The 25,654-nt window shown below is 32.3% G+C and overlaps 3 protein-coding genes across 3 annotated transcripts; 1 reads left to right on the forward strand and 2 right to left on the reverse strand.

Annotated features, from left to right (window-relative positions):
* Positions 1–2: 2 nt before the first annotated feature.
* LOC116772261 (type 1 phosphatidylinositol 4,5-bisphosphate 4-phosphatase) lies at positions 3–6,413 on the reverse strand. The gene is made up of 4 exons (XM_032664366.2): positions 6,248–6,413; positions 5,890–6,059; positions 3,763–3,972; positions 3–3,273 (listed from the first exon to the last, which is right to left on the reverse strand). Exons 1-4 carry the CDS (start codon positions 6,288–6,290, stop codon positions 2,989–2,991), a joined length of 708 nt encoding a protein of 235 aa, XP_032520257.1. The 5' UTR covers positions 6,291–6,413; the 3' UTR covers positions 3–2,988.
* Positions 6,414–9,526: 3,113 nt separating this feature from the next.
* Positions 9,527–15,398, forward strand: LOC116772534 (U3 small nucleolar RNA-associated protein 4 homolog). The gene is made up of 11 exons (XM_061522337.1): positions 9,527–9,705; positions 9,787–10,166; positions 10,242–10,423; positions 10,731–10,921; positions 12,243–12,398; positions 12,637–12,952; positions 13,788–13,971; positions 14,073–14,287; positions 14,464–14,641; positions 15,094–15,179; positions 15,249–15,398. Exons 1-11 carry the CDS (start codon positions 9,605–9,607, stop codon positions 15,360–15,362), a joined length of 2,103 nt encoding a protein of 700 aa, XP_061378321.1. The 5' UTR covers positions 9,527–9,604; the 3' UTR covers positions 15,363–15,398.
* Positions 15,399–16,299: 901 nt separating this feature from the next.
* LOC116772583 (uncharacterized) lies at positions 16,300–18,219 on the reverse strand. The gene is made up of 5 exons (XM_061522338.1): positions 18,143–18,219; positions 17,691–17,797; positions 17,182–17,295; positions 16,772–16,910; positions 16,300–16,511 (listed from the first exon to the last, which is right to left on the reverse strand). Exons 1-5 carry the CDS (start codon positions 18,217–18,219, stop codon positions 16,391–16,393), a joined length of 558 nt encoding a protein of 185 aa, XP_061378322.1. The 3' UTR covers positions 16,300–16,390.
* Positions 18,220–25,654: the final 7,435 nt, after the last annotated feature.

The following is a 25,654-nucleotide window of genomic DNA, read 5'->3' on the forward strand; positions in this document are numbered from 1 at the left end:
CATTTTCATATAGATACCATTTATTTGTCTTAAAACTAAATATATGCATAAAGCCATAACAATTTTGAAACTATTAATAATAAAGAGATAATCTATATATAAAATTATAAATAATATACATTTAAGTTACATGCAACTTCATATAGAACTAAATATAAACATAATTCGGTAAATTAAATGTTTAATTTCGTATCCTTATTACAGTAGGATTTCGAGGCTAACTTACGTTGAGACAAATTATAGCTGTAGTCTTAACTGACAGTTATTTTTTTTTCCATTCGTATGTTGGCGAAACAACTATATGAAGTATTTTGAAGTGTAATATATTAACAAAGCAGAAAATGGCTGATAACAGTTAGAATACGCTATAAAATTTATTGACATGATACTACATATAAGTTATGTTTATTAGAAATAGTTTTTTGAGTTCAGTTCTTATTGCCTTCACACGCACTAAGACGCGTAATATATTTCGCATATCGTACGGTGAAAGCATGTATTATGTTTTATAATTAAGTTATTTTTTGTCGAAAACTTCTAACTCGTAAATTTCCGCCTTTAATTGTGTCTATAACAAGAATAATGAATGTAAATCGGAAAAAAAAACCTTCGTCATTCAAATTACATTATCGTTTAAGAACTATCGGCTTCAATTCTTTTGAATATAAGCGTAGGACTTTCATTCTGAAGTTTTCCATGATAACTCCTTACACATCACAAGGAGTTTAAGGCATAACTTCTAAAATGTACATACTCATTATATGCAACAATAAAATTCTTAATTTTATTAACCGCGTCTTTCTGCGCTTGTTACAAGAACTGTCAAAAGTGACATGTCACTAACCCGCCATTATCTGTCTAACTTGTCAAATCTAGTGGGCGATAATTATTAGGATATATTAATTGGTACATAAAAATACAGGTACAAAAAATTTTTTTTCTCTAAGATTTATGAAAGAAAACCTTTAGCCCTCTAAATTTTTACTCGTACTCCACACACTACTGAGTCGTATATAGCCTTTTTTTAAATGTAAATTGGATGGCAAAGGCATAACTACATTATTCCATATATGTTTAATATTTACAAATCAATCCATATCTACCAAATAAGACTTGACTAGCCGTTATGGTCAACAAATATGATACCAATATTAGTTAAATTTATATTTTGAAGTGTTATTGCTATTTAAGTTTAATCATTTAATAACTTCTACCAGATCCAAGTATGAATAGCACATGACTTATACAGACTCAATCATTAAAAATTCAAACTTAAGACACAGTAACGTTAAAATTATTATAATCAATGATATATGTATTAAATATTTTAAAAAATCAATGCTCCATACATCACAAGAAACATCACTATGAACTCAGTTCTTGACTAAAAATAAAGAGAACTATGAAGAGAGAAATGGCTGTTAAAAACTATAATCTAACCAAACTTTATAATTTATAATACAATTAATATCATAAAAATACAAAACCAGTGCTAATTATTTCCATACTAATAAATGAATTTAACAAACTTATCAAAAAAAAATTGTAAAGGAATATTTAAATATATACATACTTTTCCAATACTATGTGTAGAATATTTTGTTGAGAGTCAACTGATTTGTAATTCCACATTTATTAAAATATTTGATATAATATAATAAAACTAATTTATATTCCACACAGATTATATAACAAAATGCAGTCTCAAATACTTTCTACAGATAATTATATGATCACTAGAAGTGTAAAATCTGAGTTTTTTTTTTAATAATACAAGGATCAACTGTATGGAGCCAATAGTACTAAATCATATTTGACTTTGTATATTAATTATTCATATATTCTATTTATAGCTTTCCTTTAATATAGTAGACGTTTATTTAAACCATTACATTTAATGAAGTTGAAAACGGAAAATTAGATGACATATTGTTGTTTTTTTTTTCTATACAAATAAAAATAACGAATTTTTAATTTTTTTTTTAAATTCTAAATGACTTTTAGCTAAAAAATGTTACTTTCCAATGAACCAACCGTTGACCTTGGCTTTTGAACTCAAAATTTTGACATTAAATTTTGAGACTATCTCACATATGATGTAACATAACACATAAAAAATATTAAATTATACATTACAAAACGAGTTTCATATTGGTATTTTTTTTTCAAATTAATTCAATCTCAAAAATCACTATCCACACATTTTCAAAAAATTATTTTCCTACAACATTTAATAGTGAAGTGAATTATCTATATAACTAATTTATATTCAGTTATAGAAACTATAGGCGTATTCATCAATCCCTACAACAATTATGGCCACAATAGTTTTACAGACTGAGTATATGTTTTTTTTTTTAGAAAATTTTTAATTTCTTTTTAGGAAGTAATATGGTTGAATAACATTCAGAAACCCGTTATCGAAATCCTAATATATTCTGCCACGTTTTTTTTTTTTTAAATCTACGAATAGCTAGTTGATACAAGTTATTTGAACCCAAACGGTGATAGCGAACTCTAAAAAGACAGCTTTCATTAATTAATTCCGTGTATCCATTCAGAATGTGGACGTGAATACGAAAAATATGTTTTATCGTTCTAAGAAAGTCGTCAATTCAATTTCAAGCAAATACATTGTACTGTAATCCTTATATTTCGGCCTTGCACTTGGAGGATACATCACAAATATACTACATAATTTACAACATCTAAATTCTAGACGATGTAGGGTTGCCACCTCAGAATTTTACAAGTCAGGAAACGCAATTGATTAATGTGTCGCATCTCACAATAATACGATTTTTTTTTTAATAAAAGAATTTCGGACCTACAGGCGTTATAATAATAATCGATTACTATGCCACGACTATCGATGTTGACAGCCCTGAGTATAACATTAATAGACAACAGCCCGTGTGATATTAAAAAAAAAACCAACGGAATGCGATTCAACTAGAAATATGTCAAGGCGTTAAAATATCACATTATTTACATGGGACCCTCGATAGTGCTGTGCTTCATGGCGAAGTAGTAGACGGCGCGGCTGGCGAGCAGCAGCGCTACTAAGAAGGCGCCCACATAGGCCACGTACACGCCGCCGCCGTGGGTCTTAGCGGCGGACAGGGTCCCCAGGGTCACGCCTAGAGCGATCGCGAAGAACAAGAGAGCGAGCAGGGCGAATATGGTGCCGCGGACGCGCGCCATGCGGGGACCCACTGACGATACTTTACGGCAATGGGGACAGCGGACCGGCGCGTTCTTTAACATCTGGTACTGCAACATCACATCCACGTTGATTTGTGTAATAGGACGAGATAATTAAGATCTAACATATAATAATAAAAAATAAAAATATATCTTTTGAAATAAGTTTTAATTTTAATCCATTATATTGTTAAAAACGTCATCGTAATTTAAATTATATCGCAAAATATAAGTCACTTAATATATTATATATATGTGTGTCATTGATTTAATGTCAAGGGCGTTTATATGAGGTTGCCTCAGCTGACACAATTTACACGGAATCCAATAAGACAGTGTGAATGTAGGGATCGATAATCATAAAAGGCTTTCAGGGATCATATGACAGGGATTATATCTTTTAGGTGATTGTTATATATTACATAATTGTTTAATTACTCATTTTCATTCAACCAGTATATTGTATTCAAAAACTAAATCAGCTGAGGTATCAAAAAAAAGAACATGTATAAGTAAGTTTCAGAACAAAAAGTTGGATAGGAAAAAGGTTTAACTCACCAAGAAGGTGTCCTGGCAATGTGCGCACATGACCCTGCACATGCCGGGGAGAGTGGGCACGGGCGGGGTCACTGGGGACGGCGCTAGGTTGATGATGCGCTTGCAGTCAGCCCGAGGGCACGCGATCCGTTGCGACGAGGACTTGCATATCAGCAGGCAGTTGCACGGACAACGCACGTACTTCTTGCCCGGCGGAGCGTTTCTGATTGGCTGGAATTAGTTATTTTTTTTAAGTCGTTAGTTTACATACATACAGCTATAAGTAGTATCGAATAAAGAATCCCATTCGATTTTTATATCACAACATATTTTTGCAGAACAGCGTGATTCAACATATGAAGCCAATGACATTCATACAAGAAATCATTGCAAGATCAGAGGAAAATTTAAAAAAATCTTACATTTAGTTTAAGATTTTCAAATTATTATGTTTCAAGGAACATTCGTAACTAATCAATTCCCAATCTTGTGCTCGTCTTTGAGTCCACAATGTCCTTTAATTTGACTTAAATGATACATATTTTTTTCATAGCATATATCTATAAGATATAATATTGTGATTTGGATGACACAATTGATTAAAAGATTAATGTCTGTCGTAAGAAAAGATTTCTACAACCGTTACAATCTAAATAGGTTCACAATAAAAAGTTTACAAAACTAATCCGTATGAAAAGAAACGATTAAATAAAAACATAAATATTATATTTATAGTCAATTTTTACATTATTTTTTCAGTCAAAAAGCACTACACATTTTAGAATATTTCTGTATTGAGGAATTGGTATAATGATCATCATAATCACAATATTAATTTATTTTATGGACAGAAATTTTAAAAACATGCATACATACATACACATATAACGTAGGAAGTCTATGGAGACTATTCTTAAGCAACAAAATATTATGTTACAATGTTCAAGGAAATCATATAACTTGGAATTTATTACTATAATGCACTGAGTACTGAACATATATATTAATGTACTATCTATTTTAATCTATACTGCTAAGTTGTAATGAAGTGCCTATTAGACATTTCAAATTAAGTTTCTCACTAAGCACATAAAGTATATACAAAATGAACATAGAATATATATATATTTTTTTATTCATGACTTGGTTCTTACAAATTTTTAGAACAGCTAAGGTATAACTTAGGCTACTTTATAATCCTCTTCAAATAGTAGGAAGATCTCAATTTGACTTAAACTTGTTTATAATTTATAAACACAACTTAACATTTCAATCAATGGACATCATTCATCGGCTTAAATAGATAGCTTGACACACTTAAGAACCAAGAACTTTATTCCTGATCGTCAATTAATCATACCCAAATAAATAAACATTGTTTTTGGTCAATGAAAAATACTTATCGGCTATTTCTATGGAAACATGTTAATGTAACTAAGTAATAAAGCAGTTTTCATAAAAAAAAAATATTAAATGGTAATTGTGTTGACGTATTTCTATTCTTACTATGTTAAGAAGCAACAATGGGTTTTTGCAAAATTTATTGAAACCTCATGATGATAGCGTATACCTCAAAGGCGAGCCTTTCAAGGTATACCTCAAAGGCAACCTTAGCTGTTCTAAAAATTTGTAAGAACGAAGACACGAATTAAAAAAATTATAATATTCTATGTTCATTTAAAAAAAATTAATATTCTATGTTCAATTAATATTCTATGTTCATATACATATGCAGGCAAAGTCATAGGCAACAGCTACTATAGTATATATTACATAATGGAACATAAATAAACATTTATTATTGATACAAATATGAAATTTCTATTTTACTAATGAAAGACTATATAACACCTTTAAACTGGTGAGACCAGTAGTTTTACATAACCATATTAAATAATGATCAAGCAGAGTTTTGTTATAGTTACATGAATAGAACTGCAACATGGATATCGAAAGGTGGTTAGTTGAAATATATATGTGAAAACATTGATATATATTTTAATATACAAATATTCCACCATTTTAGATGAAGTTGAATTTAAACTAATTGTTATCATACAGGAAGAAATACATTTATGAACTCATTGAAATGACATCTTGGAACTTATAATTTTTATGAAGTTTGGTTGGCTTATAAATAGTACTCACCGTAGCTTCATTACACTCTGAGCATTTGACGACGTGTTGTTCTCTCTTGCCAGATATATCAATCATAGCCTGACAAACGCGACATGTAACCATAGGCATCCCAGCCTGCTGGTAAGGTGGAGGCAACTCATCAGGGCCGATCGGCGAAATAGTACTGACATTTTCATCCTCTGCCGAATAGACAAATTAGCATAAAAATTGTCCTCATATAAATTGTAATTTTCACTTTCACAACCATTCTTAATTGGTTTAACGCTTATCAGATTATATTGTATTAAAAACTTTGTTTAGCAACAATACATATTCCTTTTAGTTGAATCATCAACTGTCAAAACAAAAAAATAACGCAGCTACTTACCATCCCTCAACAATGGTTGATTTTCACTTTGTCCGTCACCCATTGTTTCAAATAACTAATTTATTTGCACAATTTGTTAAAACTTGATATTATTCATAAATTCTTTCGACGTAAATTAACATACCAGGCTCTACTCTTCAACCCAGTGTTGCCAACAGTGAGAATAGGAATTAGCTTCGCAACAGAATAAACTTTTAAAACCACTAACATAAAATTATCCCACTCTGAAAAAACACTAAATTTTCCTTTGAAAAAGTTCTTTCAAAAATAAGAATAAGTAGATATATATTATTTATTAGTTTTTATAAATAGCACGTTATAAAAATTAACAACCCGCTAATTAACATTACCATTTGTGGGGAAATTAACAATAGTAGGAAAATCAACATACACATTTTTAAATAATAATATAATAATACTTTAAATTAATTCGTCTTCAGACGAATTATTGCTTTCTGCACTATCATCGACTGAATCTGATTGATATGATTCTTTAGTGCCGATTCGTTTTACAACGCTTACTGGTATTTTATAATTATTGCAGCATTAAAAGAAATAACCACAAACGAGCAATCAATACATTTTGTGAGAGAAGGCACTAGGGCTACAAAATCAAACGTCAAGCCTTACTCTATCATTAACGCAGTTACGGATTAGACTACAATGATGGATACCTATGAGAAGCAATATACAATCCCAGAAGATATTTGTGCGTCGGCGTCCAGACCAGACATATTTTTATATTAGCCAATTTTAAAGCGCGTTGTGCTAATAGAGTTCACGGTTCCTCCGGAAACCAACATCCTTAAAGATCATGCCATCAAGGTCAACTAATATTACGAGCTCACTAAGAATAGGTTCCTTGTAAATTTGTACGCGGCAGAAGTAGGAGTGAGAGGTGTAACAGCCAAATCTCTCAACAAACTACTAAAAGACTTGACCCGGTCAAGAACTAACATCAGATCATTCTTGGAACGTGCGTCGAGGACAGGCCTAGTAGGTTCGTTTCAAATTTGGTTAGGTAGTGAGAGGAGCTTGGGCGGAGGCGGTGATCAGTTAACGTGCGTTAAATAGGGGCCCCTAAAACCTACACCTGGGTCGCAAGTCCCAGGCACTATTGAAGCTCCTCTCTCTGCAACGCGATGGACCCGGCATCCGCACGGTGAATTCATGGAATGCTGAGAGGTTTCGTCTCCAAACTCAAACCACAACGTATTCTTAATAAAGCAGTAAAGAGTTTTAAATTCATTTATTTTTATTACTTTTATACTCTCAACATCGACATTGAAATTAGGTAGTAGTAGAAGAGTAAGAGCAAAAGTTGCTAATTCCTCACATCTGGATTCTCCTTTCATCCTTGAGCGTCTTTGAAATGCAAAACTTCATTCCGATTGATTTTGCGTTTTTGGTCTCATTCCATTTTCATAAATGTATATGACCCCACTGAGCACCGACTTTGCTTGATATTCTGCACTTTTATTAATCTGAGTCCTTATTTCAATAAATGATCCTTTATTGTGATCAAGTGTTTGTTCTACATTTATTCTCAAACTTTCTGGCAACCAATTTTTTTTTCTTTGACCAGACTTACTACAAATGTTATGCACCGATGTGTGTTAAATATGATTTGTTCATCTTCCCTTGGTAATTTTTTTTCTCTCATTTCAAGTATTTGTTTTTCAACTCGGAATCCGAGATAACATTTTTGATCGAAGAAATCAAGAATATTTTGAGAAAATATATCCATTTTGTTCGAATGGAACTCTACCTTGCTGACAAGCATATCTATATAAGATTGCTCAACTCTTCACACAACTTAGTGTGGTCTGGTCTTTTGAAACTAACATTTTATTAACTCAGTTTATTTCAATTAAAATTGGATATCGAAATGAAATATACACGTAATACATGTCATTCGTATATGTACATAGAATGCAATAATTCAGCTGTATGAGACCTTTCGTGCACCTTAGCTATGGAAAAAGTAGGTTTTAACTCCAACCGTTGCGATATATTCTCTATACAGCGGACTCTATTGACAACCACCTGGTTTGGCATACTTGAACTATTTTCAAGGTGTCTGTCTATCGTTGATGGTTTTGTATAATTCTTTATAAAGAGATTGTCTGAAAGACAAGCGACTAAACGAGTCATATGTTTCCCTAATTAAAAAGCCCAAATCTTATGGTAAAAATTCTTTTGCAGCAGTTGAAACAGCCAGTTGTAAGGAATGATACACGCTACGCACCAAAATCAGGAATGGTAATTCTTCTTTCAATTTGATATAGACTCTGTTATTCACTGCAACCATTACGGAAGCGTTATCTGTACCAATTCCCATTAAATTTTCAAGTCTTAGAACGAATCGTTTGAGCGTCTTCTTTATGGCAGAAACAATAACTTCAGCATTATACGCATCCAGTTCAGTAAGGTCTGGATACCTAGATACTGTTTTTTGGAGTAATTTGGTAAAATAAATTACTATCAAACCCAAGTATTTATGCATAGAAATATATGTAGCTTCAACAATCAGTAGGCGTAAAAACAAGCTGTTAATTTAAAAGATAAAAACACGACTGTCATGAATTAAGACCAAAAAAGAACACAAGATGAGACGTTGAGTTGCACTGCGGTGTTTCAAGAACGAGTTAACTAAAATGTTGTACGGGGAAACCCTGCGTATAAACAAACAGCATCGTTCTAAGTGAATATCCTTTAAAAATACGCATGTAGAACAAATAATTAAAGAAATTATATGACAACGTTTAACAAGCCGAGTGATCATATTTTTGTAATTAGAATTGAATTTTACTAATCCACTAAAAAAAAAAACACTAGCCACTAAAACCAATATTTTGCCACTAAATAGGGGATTTAAACCACCAGTCTCAATGGAAAATCCACTGAGCTGGCAACATTGCTTCAATCATAGCAGAAAAAACTAAGCTATAGGCTAAAAATAAAAAAATTATTAATAATTAATTATTATTTCATATTACCATATAAAAAATACAAAAAAATATTCAAAAATCAAAACAATAACATCTAATTTATTTTACACAATTTTTAAATATAATTGACATTCATATAATATATCAAAATTTGCAAAGTGTACATGATATACATATAGCAAGAAACATTATACACCACATTGAAGACATGATATATTTAAGTAATTTTACTTAGGTTTTTTATTGTTATTATAATAGTATTTGTTCAGAAGCAGTAAAAAAATGTGACATTTGTACTTTCAAAATGTTGATTGACATCGGTTGTCAAATTGCTTAATGTCAATCCTTGAGACCATGTGTTCTTGTTTTTAAATTTATAGAAAAAATATACATTATTTTTAAGAAAATGCCTTGTAAGCTTCATCGAGTGAGATATTATAATCCAAAACCGGTACAAATAAATTGTGTCTCATTTAATAAAAGCAGTAAAAGAATCGCATTGGCTAGGTGAGTTCGGAATAGATTTAAATATCTATGTATTTTAAATATCATCAATGTTTTTTTAATTACAAATTACTTTCGAAACAGACAGGACGCGTCTATAGAAATATGGGATTTAAATTTTGCACCTCTCCTTGTGCAATGCATTTCTGGCACGGAAGATACTTCGGTGGAAGCTCTGGGTTGGGTGCACGACAGGCTTTTATCAACAGGCCTTGGCGGTGCTCTTATAGAATGGGATCTCGAAAGTCTGACGATAAAATTTTCAGTTATGCTCACGGGTTACGCTGCGTGGTGTCTTGATGTTAACTCGGCAAACACTGTGGTAGCTGTTGGAACAGAGCAAGGCTACATCAACTTATACTCTGTAGAAAATAATGAAATTGTTTATAAAAAACTCTTTGACAAACAGGAAGGCAGGATTATGTGTTGTAAATTTGATAAAACCGGCAACACTCTGGTTACAGGTAATACTACACCATAAACACCATGTTAATACATATATGTACAATTAGTTTTTAAAGTGAATTTTTTGTTTTAAGGCTCGGTGGACACCATAAGAGTTTGGAATGTAGAGATGGGATATGCAACTTGCAGGATTTCTGTCAACAGAAGGGGGAAAGAGACTATAGTGTGGTCGTTAGCCGTACTGTCTGATAACACAGTTGTGTCCGGTGATAGTCATGGAAGACTTACATTCTGGGATGGCAATCTTGGAGATCAGGTAATATATATAAAACCATAAATAATAATAACAATGTCTACTAGCAAAATTCATTTTATTATAAAATTAAACACATAACAAGTTAAGATAAGTCTCAAAAATTATCATATATTTTAGAATAGCTTCTTGAGGTATATTTATAATACTTTTCAATTATGTAGCTAAGCCATAAAAATAGAGTGTATATATATATATACACTCTATTTTTATATATATATATATATATACACTCACAAACATAACTAAATTCTCTATAGTTAGTATACTTAGTAAAAAAACTCTTAGTGCTATATCAAACTACTTTTAGATTGAATCCTACACAACCCACAAGGCTGACATTCTATCCATTGTTGTGTCTGATGATGAGAGGAGTTTATACTGCAGTGGAGTAGATCCGGTCATAACCAACTTTGTCAAAGTCAATAACAGCGCGGGCAAACAGACATGTGCTCGCTGGGTGAAAAATGTTCAGAGGAATATTCACGAACACGATGTAAGGTAAATGAGCATCATTAAAATTTTTATCTCGAATTTTTTTAAAGTGAAACTTCTTCCAACAAGGTTGCGTTAAACGTTTAACGCTCTGGGTGTGGGGGGACGAGGAATGTGAAAGAGATGGAGTGAGAGGGAATGCGTGACGCTGGAAAGCATGCGGGCAATCAATTATGACTTGTTAGTAATATTAATAAAGTTTTTCTTAAACAAACTCCAAATGTTACTTAAAAATATATTTCTATCCCTTCCTATTTCCATACAAACATTGCGAAGTTTCACATTTTCCGCGCAGAGGGAGTTCACGCACAATTTTTTTTCACTATAAATGGTAATATTAAGCCGTAAAATAATATTATTTACTCATGTCTAATGCCGAACTTCTTAGTTAACCTAATTTTAAGAAACTGTTTGTGGTTAATTTTTAATACAAGTTTAGATTCAGATAACCTTTTCATTATAAAACGCACTTTACCTGTTATTTGTTGTTATTTGTGCGTCGGCCTCCAGACCAGACATATTTATGTATTCGCGAATCTTAAAGCGCGTTGTGATGATAGAGCTTACGGTTCCTTGGGAAACCAACATCCCCAAAGACCATACCATCAAGGTCAACAAATATTACGAGCTCACAAACGAAGTCACTCGAAATAGGTTCGTCGTGGATTTATACGCGGTAGAAGTGGGAGCGAGAGGTATAACGGCTAAATCTCTCTACAACCTGCTAAAAGACTTGGGCCTGTCCAGAACCCACATCAATTCGTTCTTGGAACGTACTTCGAAGGCAGCCCTAGTAGGTTCTTTTCAAATATGGTTAGGTAGGGAGAGGAGCTTGGACAGTAGAGGTGAGCGTTTAACGCGCGTTAGTTAGGGGCCCCTTAAACCTACACCTGGGTCGCAAGTCCCAGGCACTGTTGAAGCTCCACTCCCTGCAACGCAATGGACCCGGCACCCGCACGATGAATCCATTGAATGCTAAGAGGTTTCGTCTCATAAGACACTTGGCACTCGATCAACAGTTTACTGATGTAAATGTCACAAAGTTATTCTTTTGAAGTGAAACTTCTTATGCGTCTTCCAACATGGTTGCGTTAAATGTTTTACGGGGGGGAAGAAAGTACTCAAATGTAGAAAGTATGAGAGAGAAAGAGAGTGAGTCGGTAGATTCCAAGCACGTGCGCATGGTATTCTTGTTACGCAGCGAAGTAAACATTGTTAGCATCGTTGATGTTATATATTAATTTATTTATAATATTCATTATTTTTTGTACGAAGTCTTACTAACAGATTACTTACTATATATGTATATTTTTGCGTTAATTTTTAGAGCCCTTGTTTTGAATGGAGAAAAATTATTATCAGTTGGAGCGGATGGATATTTGACGCTGTCAAGTTACCCGCCAAAGTGGGTGATGCGAATCCCACCCATGATACCAGCACCGAGATCGTGCGTCAGCGCTCGCAACAAGTTACTACTACTTAGGTAAATAATATGCCTATATTATTCCTAGCAATATGATCAAATGAAGTAATGTCTCATACTTGTGAGTTGTGACCACTTACCACCCTGTGTATTGGTACATTTTTATTTTAATTCTATTTTTAAAAAAGCAAATAAAAAAAATACAAATTTTTTCAAATACTTTAATATAGATAATAAATATTTCTTTTCCAGTATTTTCTCAATAGTTTTAGAAATTAACACTGGAATATCTTTACAGATACAGCAATTATCTTGAAATATGGAAGTTGGGCTCGTATGCCATCAACAAGAATGGGAATGTCACAGTGAATAGTGTCAACGTGGAGCCGAGTGTCAACTCAGGCAGCAACCAGTTGGAGCAAGATTCACAGTTCATCAGTCAAGTAGGAAAACACACTCAGAAACAGAGCTTGAAGCTGATAGATCAGCCGACGCGCCTGGTCTGTATACAGACTAAGGGAAAAAAACAGATAAGATGGTGTGAGATGTCACCCAGTGGGGAATTGGTTGTGTATTCAACGGACAGCGATTTGAGAATGCTGAAGTTGGATTGTGTACGTATAACTTGATAGACATTTAATGAAAGACTCTCTTAACGTCATACAAATAACTTCCTATAGTGCAGAATAGATAAGTAAATATATATACCTGTATTGGTGTTCACTAATAAATAAAAATGGAGTCCGTTTTTAATTTCAAATTTATAGTTACTCTATTAGATACATAAAAACGTATTAAAAAAGCAACTTTTAGTATTTTTGTCTGTCTGTTTGTTCCGGCTGACGTCCAGAACCGCTGGACGAATTCTGACTAGAATTTGAGTCGCAGGTAGGTGACGTTATAAAGATTCCAAAAACAGATAGCTTCTAAATTCGATTAAATGTTCGTTGGCTTAATACTCCTTTAATTAAAGGCCGATTTTTTCACCAATTAAGGATCTGACAAAAGCATCGTTTAGAAATCGAATGAAAACTCAAAATGAAAAATAACACATACATACATCATGTAGTTTTAAATGTAGACAAACCAGCAGGCAACAACCAGTTTAACAAACAAATTTAAGCGTATAATAAAAAAAAAAATTGTCTATGGAGTCCCTCCGCGCATAAGAAATTAAACTTTGTAATGGAAGGAAAACAGGCAACGGTAGAAATTGATTTATAAAGAATGCTTAGAGTTTCTCTAAAACAAACTTTATGAACATTACTTACAAGTCACAATTGATTGCCCGCATGCGTTCAAGCGGAATGCATTCCCTCTCTCTATCGCTTTACATCCCCCCTCTTCCCCCAGGAGCGTTAAACATTAACGCAACCTTGTTGGACGTCGCATAAGAAGTTTCACTTCAACAAAATGCTTTTACTTTACAAGACCTCCAATATTTTCCAGGACGATGATCAAAGTAACGTATCCCTCACCAAAGTATTCATAAACGGCATATCACACTGTGATCGTGTTGCCTTCACCGCTGACTCGAGGACGTTGGTGGCATACGGAGATGGGACAGTGTTCATACTGCAGGTGGACCCGGAATCTGGTGCCACGGTGGTGCAGACCTTACCATGCGACCAATGTGAGTTGAATTTTATTATTTTTATTATATTTTTACATTAATTAAATTATTTTTTTAGTTAGATAAAAATGGTTTTATAAAGACTTTTTTTTGTATTTCAGATCTTAAGATGAAGTCTATTCTACACCTTGTTGTATCGAAGGATGTTTCCAGACATATATATGTGGTCGTATCGGATACTCAGGGGAACATAGCTGTGTTTGTGAAGAACTATCTCAAGTTTGAGTTCCACGCTTCATTACCTAGATACCATTGTTTGCCATCGGCTATGTCAATTGCTGGAAAGACTCTCATCATTGCTTATGTGGATCAGAAGGTTAGATCCGCTTGTAGTACGAAAATTACTAATATTGTCTATATATATTTATATGTATATGTAATTACTATTTCTGTTATCATTTCAAAGCCTATCATTCTCATACAAACCTAGCTTAAAATCCGTAGGTTATATATCTGTGTGACTTTTCTAAAATTGAATTAATTACTTTCTAGATAATACAGTACGATCTGTCTCGTAAAAAACTAAGCAAGACAAATTTCTATGACGTTCCAAGTTTGAGCAAGAGGACTTGGGCTATAACTGGAGTGACGTCACATCCCGTGAGACCGGCAACAATCTTTTATGACGAGACTTCATTGTCGGTCATGGAGAGAACCTTGGAGGTTGGATAATGAATTGTACTAATAATATGAGTTTGTTTGGTCGGATGGATGAACGTGTGTATGGACAAAAACACATAAGGTTCTGGATGAGATAATTGATTATTTGTATTAAAACTAAATTTAACTTACTTAAAACCAAAAAACATGAACTCTGTTGAATTTTGTATGACATTAAAGAGATGGCGCTGTCGTTAGGTCACCTAATTTATTTTTTAATCACATACTATTCACATATATATAAAATATTATATGCATGAAGTCCCTATTTTACTTATATCTAAAGTCAAAACTAAGGGCGAGGAAAAAATTATTTTCATTAATTTGATATTTAACTTGTAACATTTCCAGACAGTTAGAGGTCCTCAATCCGTTTCCTAAACGAAATATTTCTTTCAGTTTAGAAATTTCGAAACTGGCTATATTTTTATAACTTTATATAACTTTTAATATTATATAACTTTCAGAATGGATCTTACGAACCAGCGTCAAAGATGAAGAACAAAAACGATAACAAGTACCACGGATTAAAAATTATTCCCTTCAAGGTAGTTTATTCGTACCATAAACATTATGCCAATGTAATCAGCTGTTTTAAGGTTTCATATTTTTTCCAGTATTTGGTTGGATTCCACTGGCTGGGTGACGACGAGGCTGTATCGTTGGAAGTCTTACCCGAGAATATTATATCACAGCTACCGCCGGTGTTGGCTATGAAAAGACATTCATGATAAATGTATTATATAAATAAAATAATAAATAAATAATACGGTCTTTTTATCCGCTCATATATCCCACTATTCACAATTATCTTCTACATACGGTAATAACCGCGAAAGTTATTGCAATGATTTGTACTGCGTATGTAATTAAAAGGGACTTATACTTAATGAAATAATTTCAAACAATAGATCTAGAACTTTCTATTTGGTATTAGATTCACGTGTTTTTGTTGGAACATAGTCGCCATTTTGTTAAAGTGTATAAGGAAAATACATAAATAATTCTTTTTATTTTTATAGCCTCCACTCCAAACAATTTGCATATTTAAGTTAACTGGGCTACTCGTTATGTCTGAATGTACAAAGTTTTTACAAGTTTTACATTTTCAAAGTTTTCCCCATCACCTGCCGGAGGGGAAAAACGGTAACAGCCCTCTCTTGAATACCTTAAAACATTCTTTGGAATTATAACACGACTAAATTTAATTATACAGTAAATACAAGTTACTAAATTGTAATACTAACTTTAGTTTGATTATATGTTCGTTCGGAAATTATATATCTTGACGTAAATAAAATTGGAGTGTCTGTTTGTGATATCCTAATGATTGGTTATTATTATATGCATAAAAATATTTACGGTATATACATCAAAATAATATTTTTCATAATTTTTGTCTGTCTGTGTGCTCCGGCTAATTTCTGAAAAGGCTGGACCGATTTTTAAGCGACTTTTATTGGCAGATAGCTGATATAATAAGGAGGAACTTAGGCTGCTTTTTATCTCGATCCCGAATATGCGGCGGGGCACATACGGCGCTTAAAAGGTTTTTCATTGTTTTTTTTACACGGACAGAGAAGGATTCGCAGGTATAGATTCGAAGGTTCACAGCTAGTATATCATAAAATGCTACCAAATAACACAAATTGTATTTTTATAAAAATAATAAAAACTTCACGACCAATCATGATTTAATTAAGTATTTCTTAATGATTATGACTTGTTACAAACGATGTTCATTTTGATATGAGTTTTGTTACAAGCTGTCCAATTTAAACTGTGTGACCGCGAGTTGTTGAGGTCGCGCCCACATGTCGTCTGTCACCTCGCAACGTGACTTAGGTAGATTGTATGATATGGGATCTCCTTCGACACTCCTGTTATAAAAAAAACAATATACATACAATAGTTAAAAATTCATTTTCAAAATAATATATTAAGCAATTAAAACTGACATTTAGTTTTTTTTTAATTTAAATATAGTAATGACAGGTGTTCTACGAGGACGACTAATTATTTGGCAGAATATTTTAATCCGCTTTTCAGTTAAGAGCTAATATTTAAAAAAGTTCACATGCATTCAGATAAGCATAGGTACCGTCCTTTTTGGTGTCGCCAGAAACAAAAATAAGTTTACCCTAAAAACATTACAGTGTGTTTGTATGGGTCATAAATTTGTCCCGGCGGAAGCGGCGGACGGACGGGGAAGTGGCGAGCTGTTTGAACTATCGGTCCATATGCCTCCAGGCTGTATTTGGCGCGCCGACCAATCATAGCTGTACATAACACGAAATACAATAATCAATAAATATAAAATTATATATTAAATCATAATAATCACTATTATATTCTTTATTGCATATTAAATTACAGAAAAATTAACAATAATTTTTAAACATTTAAAATAATGGCCTGTCTTATCGTCAAAAAGTGATTTCTACGATTCAATATCAATCATTATGATACAATAGTATATAATGTATAACCGTTTTATCATTGTGTATTAAACTTAGTATATTCTTGCTACTATAACATATCCAAACTTACCAGAAGTAGTTTGCGGCAATGATGTAGGAGACGGCTCAACTTCCACTGTAATTTCTCTTTCTGCCTTGCAACTTACTGAACGGACTGCTGCTCGGTACTCATCTAAAGACATACCTGAAACGAGTAACACGAGTAAAACGAGTAAATTTCAATTACAGACTAGCTTTTCACTTTCGAGCTGTACTTCACAGGCTGTAATGGCATAATATATTTTTATTTAAACTATAAATGTGATGGAAAATAATAAGCTACACAAAGGACAGTTATGTGTGATGTTAAGGCATTTTGGATCTTAGCATTCAGGTAGTTAATGTTACACGAATAACACATATATGTTGCCTTCTAACTTGAGTGCAAATCTTCAAATCAGTGTGAAGACAAGACGATATATGAAGAAAGAACACAAGGAATTTGAAAGACAAAATAGATACTCTTCAAAATGAACGGAGAAACCGAAACATATCTGAACAATATTGATTTAATAGATTTTGTCATTTAACAGTTCATACCCATCTTGAGCGCCTCTTCTTCCTGCATTTCTCGAACACGTGTGAGGAAGCTCCACCGTTGCTGCCACAGTCTTGCAGCATGTTTTTCTTTTTTTGTGACTGATGTCCTAAATTCAGAGACATAATAATGACATATTAATATTCATAAAAACTAATACTTAAACTACGTGTATTTGATGATATTGACTAATTTGTTTGGTATTGATATAAAAACTATTATCTAGTTTTAATACCAAGGAGGAATTTCTTGTTTAGAAAGTCAGTTGGAATTCTATGAAGCTATCAGCTGAAAAACTATACGTGTTAAAAGCTAATTTTTTTGTAGATAATATTGAAACACAAAAACAAAATTCGAGAGAAGGACATCACAGTTTAAATATATTTTAACACAGTTAATTGTCTTATATTCTAGTACTTTTACTGTATTTTTATTTTATTTACACAAGGCTTACAATATACCCTGTGCTTTCACAGGGTCCGTGGAGAGTTCACGTCGGACGCCGGAAGGAGGCTGATTCGTATTTTCCATTATTTGTTCATTTATATCGTCTATTCCCAATGCATTGAGAAATCACAGCAATTGAAAATATAGACGAGATTGTTTTATAAACAGCTACTGTTAATCTCTTAGGAGACGAACAGCGCTGGAGTAATTGATCAAACTTTTCGAATGCTTTAACAATATAATAGTATCAGAAATCTTATATGGTCATTACAAAGCAATAATACATTGAATAAAGGTATGATATATGGTAATTTTATTTAGAAATCTTAAAAAACGTTTTAAGAAGTATAAAAGGCATTATTTCTATATACCTTCAATCGTCGTAGCTATGACGCAAGCAGAATACTTGGGCGTTTTATGCGCTCACTGCGCAGGTCGATCGCTATATACAACGAGTAGATATGTCAGATGTTCTTTCGACCAGGTTGTCCTCTAACAGTCTTTGAAACTTCGCCTATACTAACATTTAACCATTGTCTCTCAAAAACTAATTACGTTGGATATTTAATATGCATGACCGTAGCTCGAGGAACGTTTTTTGTGTATCTGTATTTGATATAGCTCTGAGGATTATCACAATATATTTATATTAAAAAAATAATTTTATTAATATTAATACAATCATTGTTAAATAAAATAGATTGAACCATCATCTAAACTGTTTCGTTACTTGCAAATGAATGTTTAAATTTTAAGTGATATAGCGGTTACGTAATACTCAAAGTAATTCAGAAAGTAATCAAGACACAATCACACCTGCCGCTAAGGTTGAACGAGCACAAACACACGTATAGCCAATGATAATACAACGTGACCCAATTCACAGGGAGCCGACAAAGCTGAAAGGTCGTGCAAGCCTCCCGCGTGCCCCCCTCGTCTAGACGTGACATTATATAGTAAAAGCATGTACTTAAACGCATTCGACACACTTTACGACCATTTTATTGTTAAATATATTACAATACATAGATAATTCCAATTGAAGCGATTAAATCAATGCTTCTCTTCATGATAGTGAACTATGTGTGTATAAATACGTCTATCCTATTCGTCACTTGGAATTCCAAGAAACAAAATGATTATTCTTATTTTGAATATGCAATAAAATTCCGTTTCAGCCATGCATAACCAAAAAAAAAAGTCCTCAAAATCTTAATTTTGGGTAAAAAGTCTTATATGGTTTCTCCGATATAGGTGAAGTGAATCTGGAGAACGCGCATGCTCCATCTTCATTTCCAAAGTAGAGTATTCTTATTATGTGAATGGACCTAAAATTAGTCCCTCTTCTTAAACCTCTCTCTCTTACAAGTAATACATTCCGCTCATTAAACTAACAGCTATACATAAAACAATCTTTAGAAATAAATCCATTTATATATAAAATCCTATTCGTAAATAAATCTATTTACTTTGGTTATTCTTTCCAAATAAAAAGCGTATTTCTATGAACAATAGTATTATTTATTACCCGTCTGTAGTAGCGAGTGCATTAAATAATGTAAATCCAATTCGCGTTCTGTTGCTAAGCGTAGACAATGACGTTGCATTTTAGAGGCATTACAGGCCTTCGGTTCACCTCCAGACGATTTCCACGGCTCGTTTGTTGTCCTCGGGCACACGAGAACCGTCTACGCAAACAACTAGACTATATCACTCTTTATAATCGATGGATTTAGTATGCGTCTCGTATAATTCAGGTGGGTTAAATGATCAATCACTGTTGATAAACACGCAACACATTTAGATGGTATTGACAGTTTAATGAGTTTAACATTTCAAACTTTTTAAATATATTAATAAAGCTATTTTTTTATAATCGTCAAGTAATTAATAGGTTCGTATTGTTATTTTTTTTTAGTAAAGAGTAACAATAATACGAGCCAGTAACCAGTTTGAGTGTAACAAAAAGCGCAGTAAAGTGCAGTGCACTGCAGCCATGTTTTTCTCAATTCAACCTTCAGACTGTCTTTTCTAGCTCGCACTGTTAACTCTAGAGTCTAGACGAATTGCATTATGGAAATTTATATACCTACAAATACACTAATGTTGTATTAAATTACATTTATTCTTCGGAAATATTTTACGAACACGAGAAGCAATGGGATAATACTAGCAATTTCACATTCTTCAGTTTATTTTAGTGAAGGTTACTTTCAAAATATTAGTACTGTGTTATCAGACCGCGTTGAGAAATTTAATAATAGTTATATAGTAGAAATATTTTAATATAGTAGAAACATTTTTAAGTTTTATTTTACCGACATCTTTATGTTAACATGTCTATACTCATTTTAATCGTGTATAATCTATGAACTGACAGAAATAGTTGCAATTATTGTATATACCTAATGTACATAACAATAATATGGAATGTGTATATGTTTATATTATATATAGTTATATATATACTTTTATATTATTATATATATATACTTATATAGTTCAGTGGCGACACCTGCATAATTTTGGTCCAAATAGAGATTATAAAAAATGTCGTTCCTTTTTTTTACATTTGTAATAGCTATACATCGGTCGAGTGATGACACAGATCTTGGGAAATATGAAGTAAAGTTTAAAAAAAGGTATAGTTGGTAATGTGTAACATGTGATTCTCGAATACCTGTAAATATTTTTTTTAATAAGCTAATAAAATAATAATTTTAACTTGATCAGTATTACTAAAAAAATTATAAATGTCGTCACCTCATAATGGAAAATATATGAATGTTTGATATTAATTATGAAAATTTATTGAAAAAACGAGATAGCTGGACATGGCGCGACAAGAAAATGTCTGACTTTGATTATTAAATAAATAAATATTTATTTAAATTATGAAGTAAAATATTCAAAAAATATAAACATCCGACGGAAGTGAGTGAAAAGATTTATGGATGTATCTGCGGCGGATAAGGAGTGTAAAAGTCACAATTTTTGGCAACCTTTAATCTCGCTTATCTCATAAATATTCTGAATATATGTAGTAAATTAACAAATACTTTTTAATTATATCTTAACGCACGTAAAAAAATTAATGGAGGGATTTTAGTTTTCAAGAAATAAAAACATAAGTTATTTTAAACCATCACATAAATTCAAATAACTTAGAAGAAAGACGTATAAAATATATGTTTTTTTAATAACACGCATTCAGCCTTGCAGTTTTTAAATTGTTATGGCTACATAAAGTTTCATAGCAAATACTAAAAATGTCAACTTTATGACATTTTTATATTCGAACCGCTGCACTACAACTCTAAATTTTGCATTGTTTTTATGTTTTACGACTCATGAATAACGGCCTGTTCTATTTTGAACGCAATTAGATCGTCAGCGTGCATTATGGTTATAAACTATTGCAAAATTTCATCCCGAGACATCGTTCCCTTAAATATTAACAAACGTAGTGCAGTTTAAACAATTTTATAGCGTCTGTTTGGGCCGTATTCCTTAATAGGTCGCTGTAAGGTCGATCGAAGAGGGAGCCCGACCCCACGCGTCGCTCCGTGTCCTATTTTTTGCCACAGTAGATTGCTGTAATCGCTGACAGGCGACGCGCCAACCGTTAGTTACGACCGCTCCACTTTAAACCTCATCCATTTTAATTTAACAAAAGTGCCGGCCGATAGCGCGGAGGAAGGAGTCATTTCCGTTTGCCGCTGTCTGTCCGACTGACTCACGAGCCCAGCCTGCCGGTAAAAACATATCCCGGAATCCCCCATGACGATCTTAAAAGAATTTTCTGAAGGCAACCCACTCTTCTAAAATTCCTTATTGGTACATATATTTCTGAATAAAGTTCAATAGATCTTCACCTTCACATCCACAATGTACGTGCAACGAACGGCGTTCATTCATATAATTCATATATCGACATAAAAATAGATTCAGACTTGAATCACGTGGCGTTACAAGTGCACCATAAAAATATTACTGTCCTACAGAATCTAGATGTATCTGATGAAAAATTTCTATACACTTCTATCGCTCATGATTTTATAAAAGATTCATGAAAATAGTACAATATAATGGCAATGTGCATGATCTAATTGTTATCGGATGCGATTACATAATGTCGTTCCACACCGCGTCCCCTTATGCAAGTGTGTGACGTCACGTAATAGTCTCAGACATATAGTCTGGGCGTGCGACGCGTCATACGAAATGCAGACCTTTGAGAGCTAGGAATATAGCTCTGCAATTTATTATCTAGGATCTAGTACGATCGTAAACCCACTGTTATAACTATCAGTTTCAAACATATTAAATACTTATTCGTATAGTAATTCGTAATATTTCATTTTAGTTTAATGGATATCATAAATTCTATTCAGAATTAAATTTATGATATTCTAAAGACTGCTTATAATCTAGAGGCTTAGACGTATCTCGTACTTCAAATCGGACATTAATATAGATTAAAATACAGATAAAAAAAGAATCCCTTTCATAAAGGTCAGCGTATTTTCAGATGAGAGAAGCAAAAATGAAATATAATTCCGGCGCAGACTATACAATAGATATATAAATACGTCGTGAATAGAAATTAAGTCTGCTCCAGATAGGTGAGCATTGTGCTTGAGGCGCCCTTCACGCTCCCTGATCATAATCCTCTCATAAATGACCGTCGCAAAAACCGAATATTCTGCCGAATATTTAACCGATTCAGGAATATTACTTAGAACCATGAAAACCTTACGCCAGACCTAACGTAGTCTTAATGTTTTATTCAACGGATTAATATAAATAAAACCAACTTTGATTTACATTAACTTTGACAGTTTTAAAAGTAGAAAAAAATATATAATTTAATGAAATAACGGTTACATACTTATTATCTTTGAGAAGGTCGTATTATCTTTTAGAAGTCTTTAAATATAAGCAAAACCATTTGGTGCGTATTTAATCCAGTCTAGCTGCTTCGTTGGAGCGTGAAAATTGCATCATACGTGTAGGTATAGTTGACCTTCACCTTGTACGTCACCGTCTGGCCCCTCGACACCCTCCACCCATACACAAAACGTAATTTCATTAAATATACGGAATAATAGAGACACAATATCGTTTATGGCATATAACGTGTGTAACTGAATTGCAAATTGTTTTAAGCAAACATTTTTATTTCATATCTTTCAGACTCAATAAATGATATCACTTAAACAGCGTTCACAATCACACTTAATACGGGAAATGTGCTCACATGCATGATACATCCTTTGTTGTTATCGTTATTTCTAAAAAAAAATGTATCCGAATATGTCATTTATAATTCCAAACAAAACTTTATGTAGCTATCTGTCAAATATTAAATTTTATCAGACAGTTATTAATTTTTAACTTCTTATAAAAAATATTAAAAAAAAAATATAGACGAAACATAGCCTGTCGTATGACATCAGTTCCAAATGTTTTTTTATCTGTATGCGAGTTTTCAGTTACGCGTTGAGAAAGAATGGGCATCCTGAATTTGAGATAACAGTCATAGTTGGAGCACCAATTGTTTTAAATCACGTACAGTTTCATTTGCACAGATCATCATTATTATTTATCCGACATAGCTGCTGAGTATAGCTGTAGAGTACGAAAGACAATATATTTATTAACTCACTGCTCAAGGAATCTCAATATTATTTTTAACTTATATTACTATCACCGAGTATATTAAAAAATCTCAAAAGACTTTAAAATATATTTACTCAGAATTATTTATATCTAAAAAAGCAAACCATGTTTTTATGTTTTATCTAATCGTGTCGGTGTCTAGTTTCAAACACGCAAGTCGCGTAGTAATTAATTTCTTACAAATTTACCCGATTTTATTTTAACTTTATTTTAGCTTTAAGTTTCACCAATTTTGTGTCTATTTTTAAATATAGTTCTCATTTTTTTACACGTTCGTTAATATCATGTTTAACTAAATTATCATTGAGTTATAACGTAAACATTATGTTATGCAAGTAAGCGAAACAAAAAGTTTTTGTTCGTTAGTATAACAAAACTTTTAAGGAGGAATATTATGAAACATAATATATAGGGAAGAATTACCCTAGTTAACTACTGTTTAAGTGTAATTCAGTATTATTAAGGCACCAATAAATTCGTTAATTATATCAAGTAAAAATATTTTAGCAAATATTTGTTCTTATTGTTACCGTAACTTATTTAGGAATTAGAGTTGTCTGTGGCATTCATATTTTCAAGTAGCTACAAGAAATTCCTTCGCAAATAAAATTCTGTTGCTTTTCAAATGTATATTAAATTCCAGTTGCGTATTTTCATTTGTATTTTAATATCATTTCATTAGATTTATTCATTTACTTTCATTTAGTTTTATCGTGCTAACCACATATAACACTTTCATAAAAGTTAACATTTTTTACATACGTAATAGATTATTTTTTTAATAATCGCTTTAATCCACGTTAACCGTTCAAATCTTTGGTTAAAGTTTTTCGACAAAATTATATAATAACATTATTACGTTTATAAATTTGCAGAATAATATAAATTGAAATATTTTTTTATACCTTAAAAATTGAGACGGGAGTTACGGGAGTTACTTTTTAGGAAAATTTCTTGAGTATACCTTCGCATGTACCTTAACATAATTTCGTAAATATTTACGAAATTATGTTAAGGTACACGCGAACCCTCTTCTATAGCATTAATACGAGTTTGTTTCGATTCACGGCGAACGAAGCGTTTTCGGTTTTCATTCTAAAAAATCTTCCCTCATGATGTGAACGTATTTATGACGCTCAGTATTTAATTTGACGAAGCAAACATGAGGTGATGCTAGTGAATTATTCTAGATGAAGTGTTTCTAAATCATTACTACGACTTGCTGTATAGAAACTAATTGTTTTCTAGAGTATATAATTAAAATTTTAAACAGCGGACTAAATTGACAACAATAGCCAATATAACGCACGACGTGCTTTTACCACAAAACCAAATAACTACAGTAAAGGCTAGCGAATAGACATGACGGAAAATTATTGACAGACGTGTCGCTGATTACTAGCTAGGTTATAAAACCATACTGATGTACTTGTCTTGTAACAGACAAACAAATACAGTCCATAAACATTTCAATTTGTCTAAAAAACCCAAATATCTATAATTATGTTATAGCTTTACTGTCGTTGAATGGAATTTTTAGTATTTTCATTTAGTCGCCTCAATTCCACTTTTTTTTTAACTCGCATTCCCCATTGCTGGCAATATCAAATGACGATACTTTAACAAATTATAAGGCAGCCATTTTTATTATCCTTTAAACTTATTTCATGAAATACTTTATTTAATTTTTTTATATAACTATTAATTATCATATTATTAAAAAATATTAAAGGCATTTTAAAGTTGATTTTTAAGTATGACGTTTACTCGATATAATATCGTGACAACATTTTAAAACCTTTTTCATTTTTCTTTCTGTTTGTTCAAATAAATCTTC

Source organism: Danaus plexippus, chromosome 12, assembly GCF_018135715.1.
Source record: "Danaus plexippus chromosome 12, MEX_DaPlex, whole genome shotgun sequence".
NCBI lineage: Eukaryota > Metazoa > Arthropoda > Insecta > Lepidoptera > Nymphalidae > Danaus > Danaus plexippus.

Excerpts from the sequence above, each read along its gene's own strand:
- LOC116772261 (XM_032664366.2), bottom strand. The coding sequence starts at position 6,290 with ATGGGTGACGGACAAAGTGAAAATCAACCATTGTTGAGGGATG. Across the intron at positions 6,060-6,247 it reads TCAACCATTGTTGAGGGATG|AGGATGAAAATGTCAGTACT; the intron begins GTAAGTAGCTGC and ends TCTATTCGGCAG. Across the intron at positions 3,973-5,889 it reads CAGAGTGTAATGAAGCTACG|CCAATCAGAAACGCTCCGCC; the intron begins GTGAGTACTATT and ends AACTAATTCCAG.
- LOC116772534 (XM_061522337.1), top strand. The coding sequence starts at position 9,605 with ATGCCTTGTAAGCTTCATCGAGTGAGATATTATAATCCAAAACCGGTA. Across the intron at positions 10,167-10,241 it reads CGGCAACACTCTGGTTACAG|GCTCGGTGGACACCATAAGA; the intron begins GTAATACTACAC and ends TTTTGTTTTAAG. Across the intron at positions 14,642-15,093 it reads GAGAACCTTGGAGGTTGGAT|TTCAGAATGGATCTTACGAA; the intron begins AATGAATTGTAC and ends TATTATATAACT.
- LOC116772583 (XM_061522338.1), bottom strand. The coding sequence starts at position 18,219 with ATGGAAAATACGAATCAGCCTCCTTCCGGCGTCCGACGTGAACTCTCC. Across the intron at positions 16,911-17,181 it reads ATTGCCGCAAACTACTTCTG|CTATGATTGGTCGGCGCGCC; the intron begins GTAAGTTTGGAT and ends TGTTATGTACAG. Across the intron at positions 16,512-16,771 it reads CACACTGTAATGTTTTTAGG|GAGTGTCGAAGGAGATCCCA; the intron begins GTAAACTTATTT and ends TTTTTATAACAG.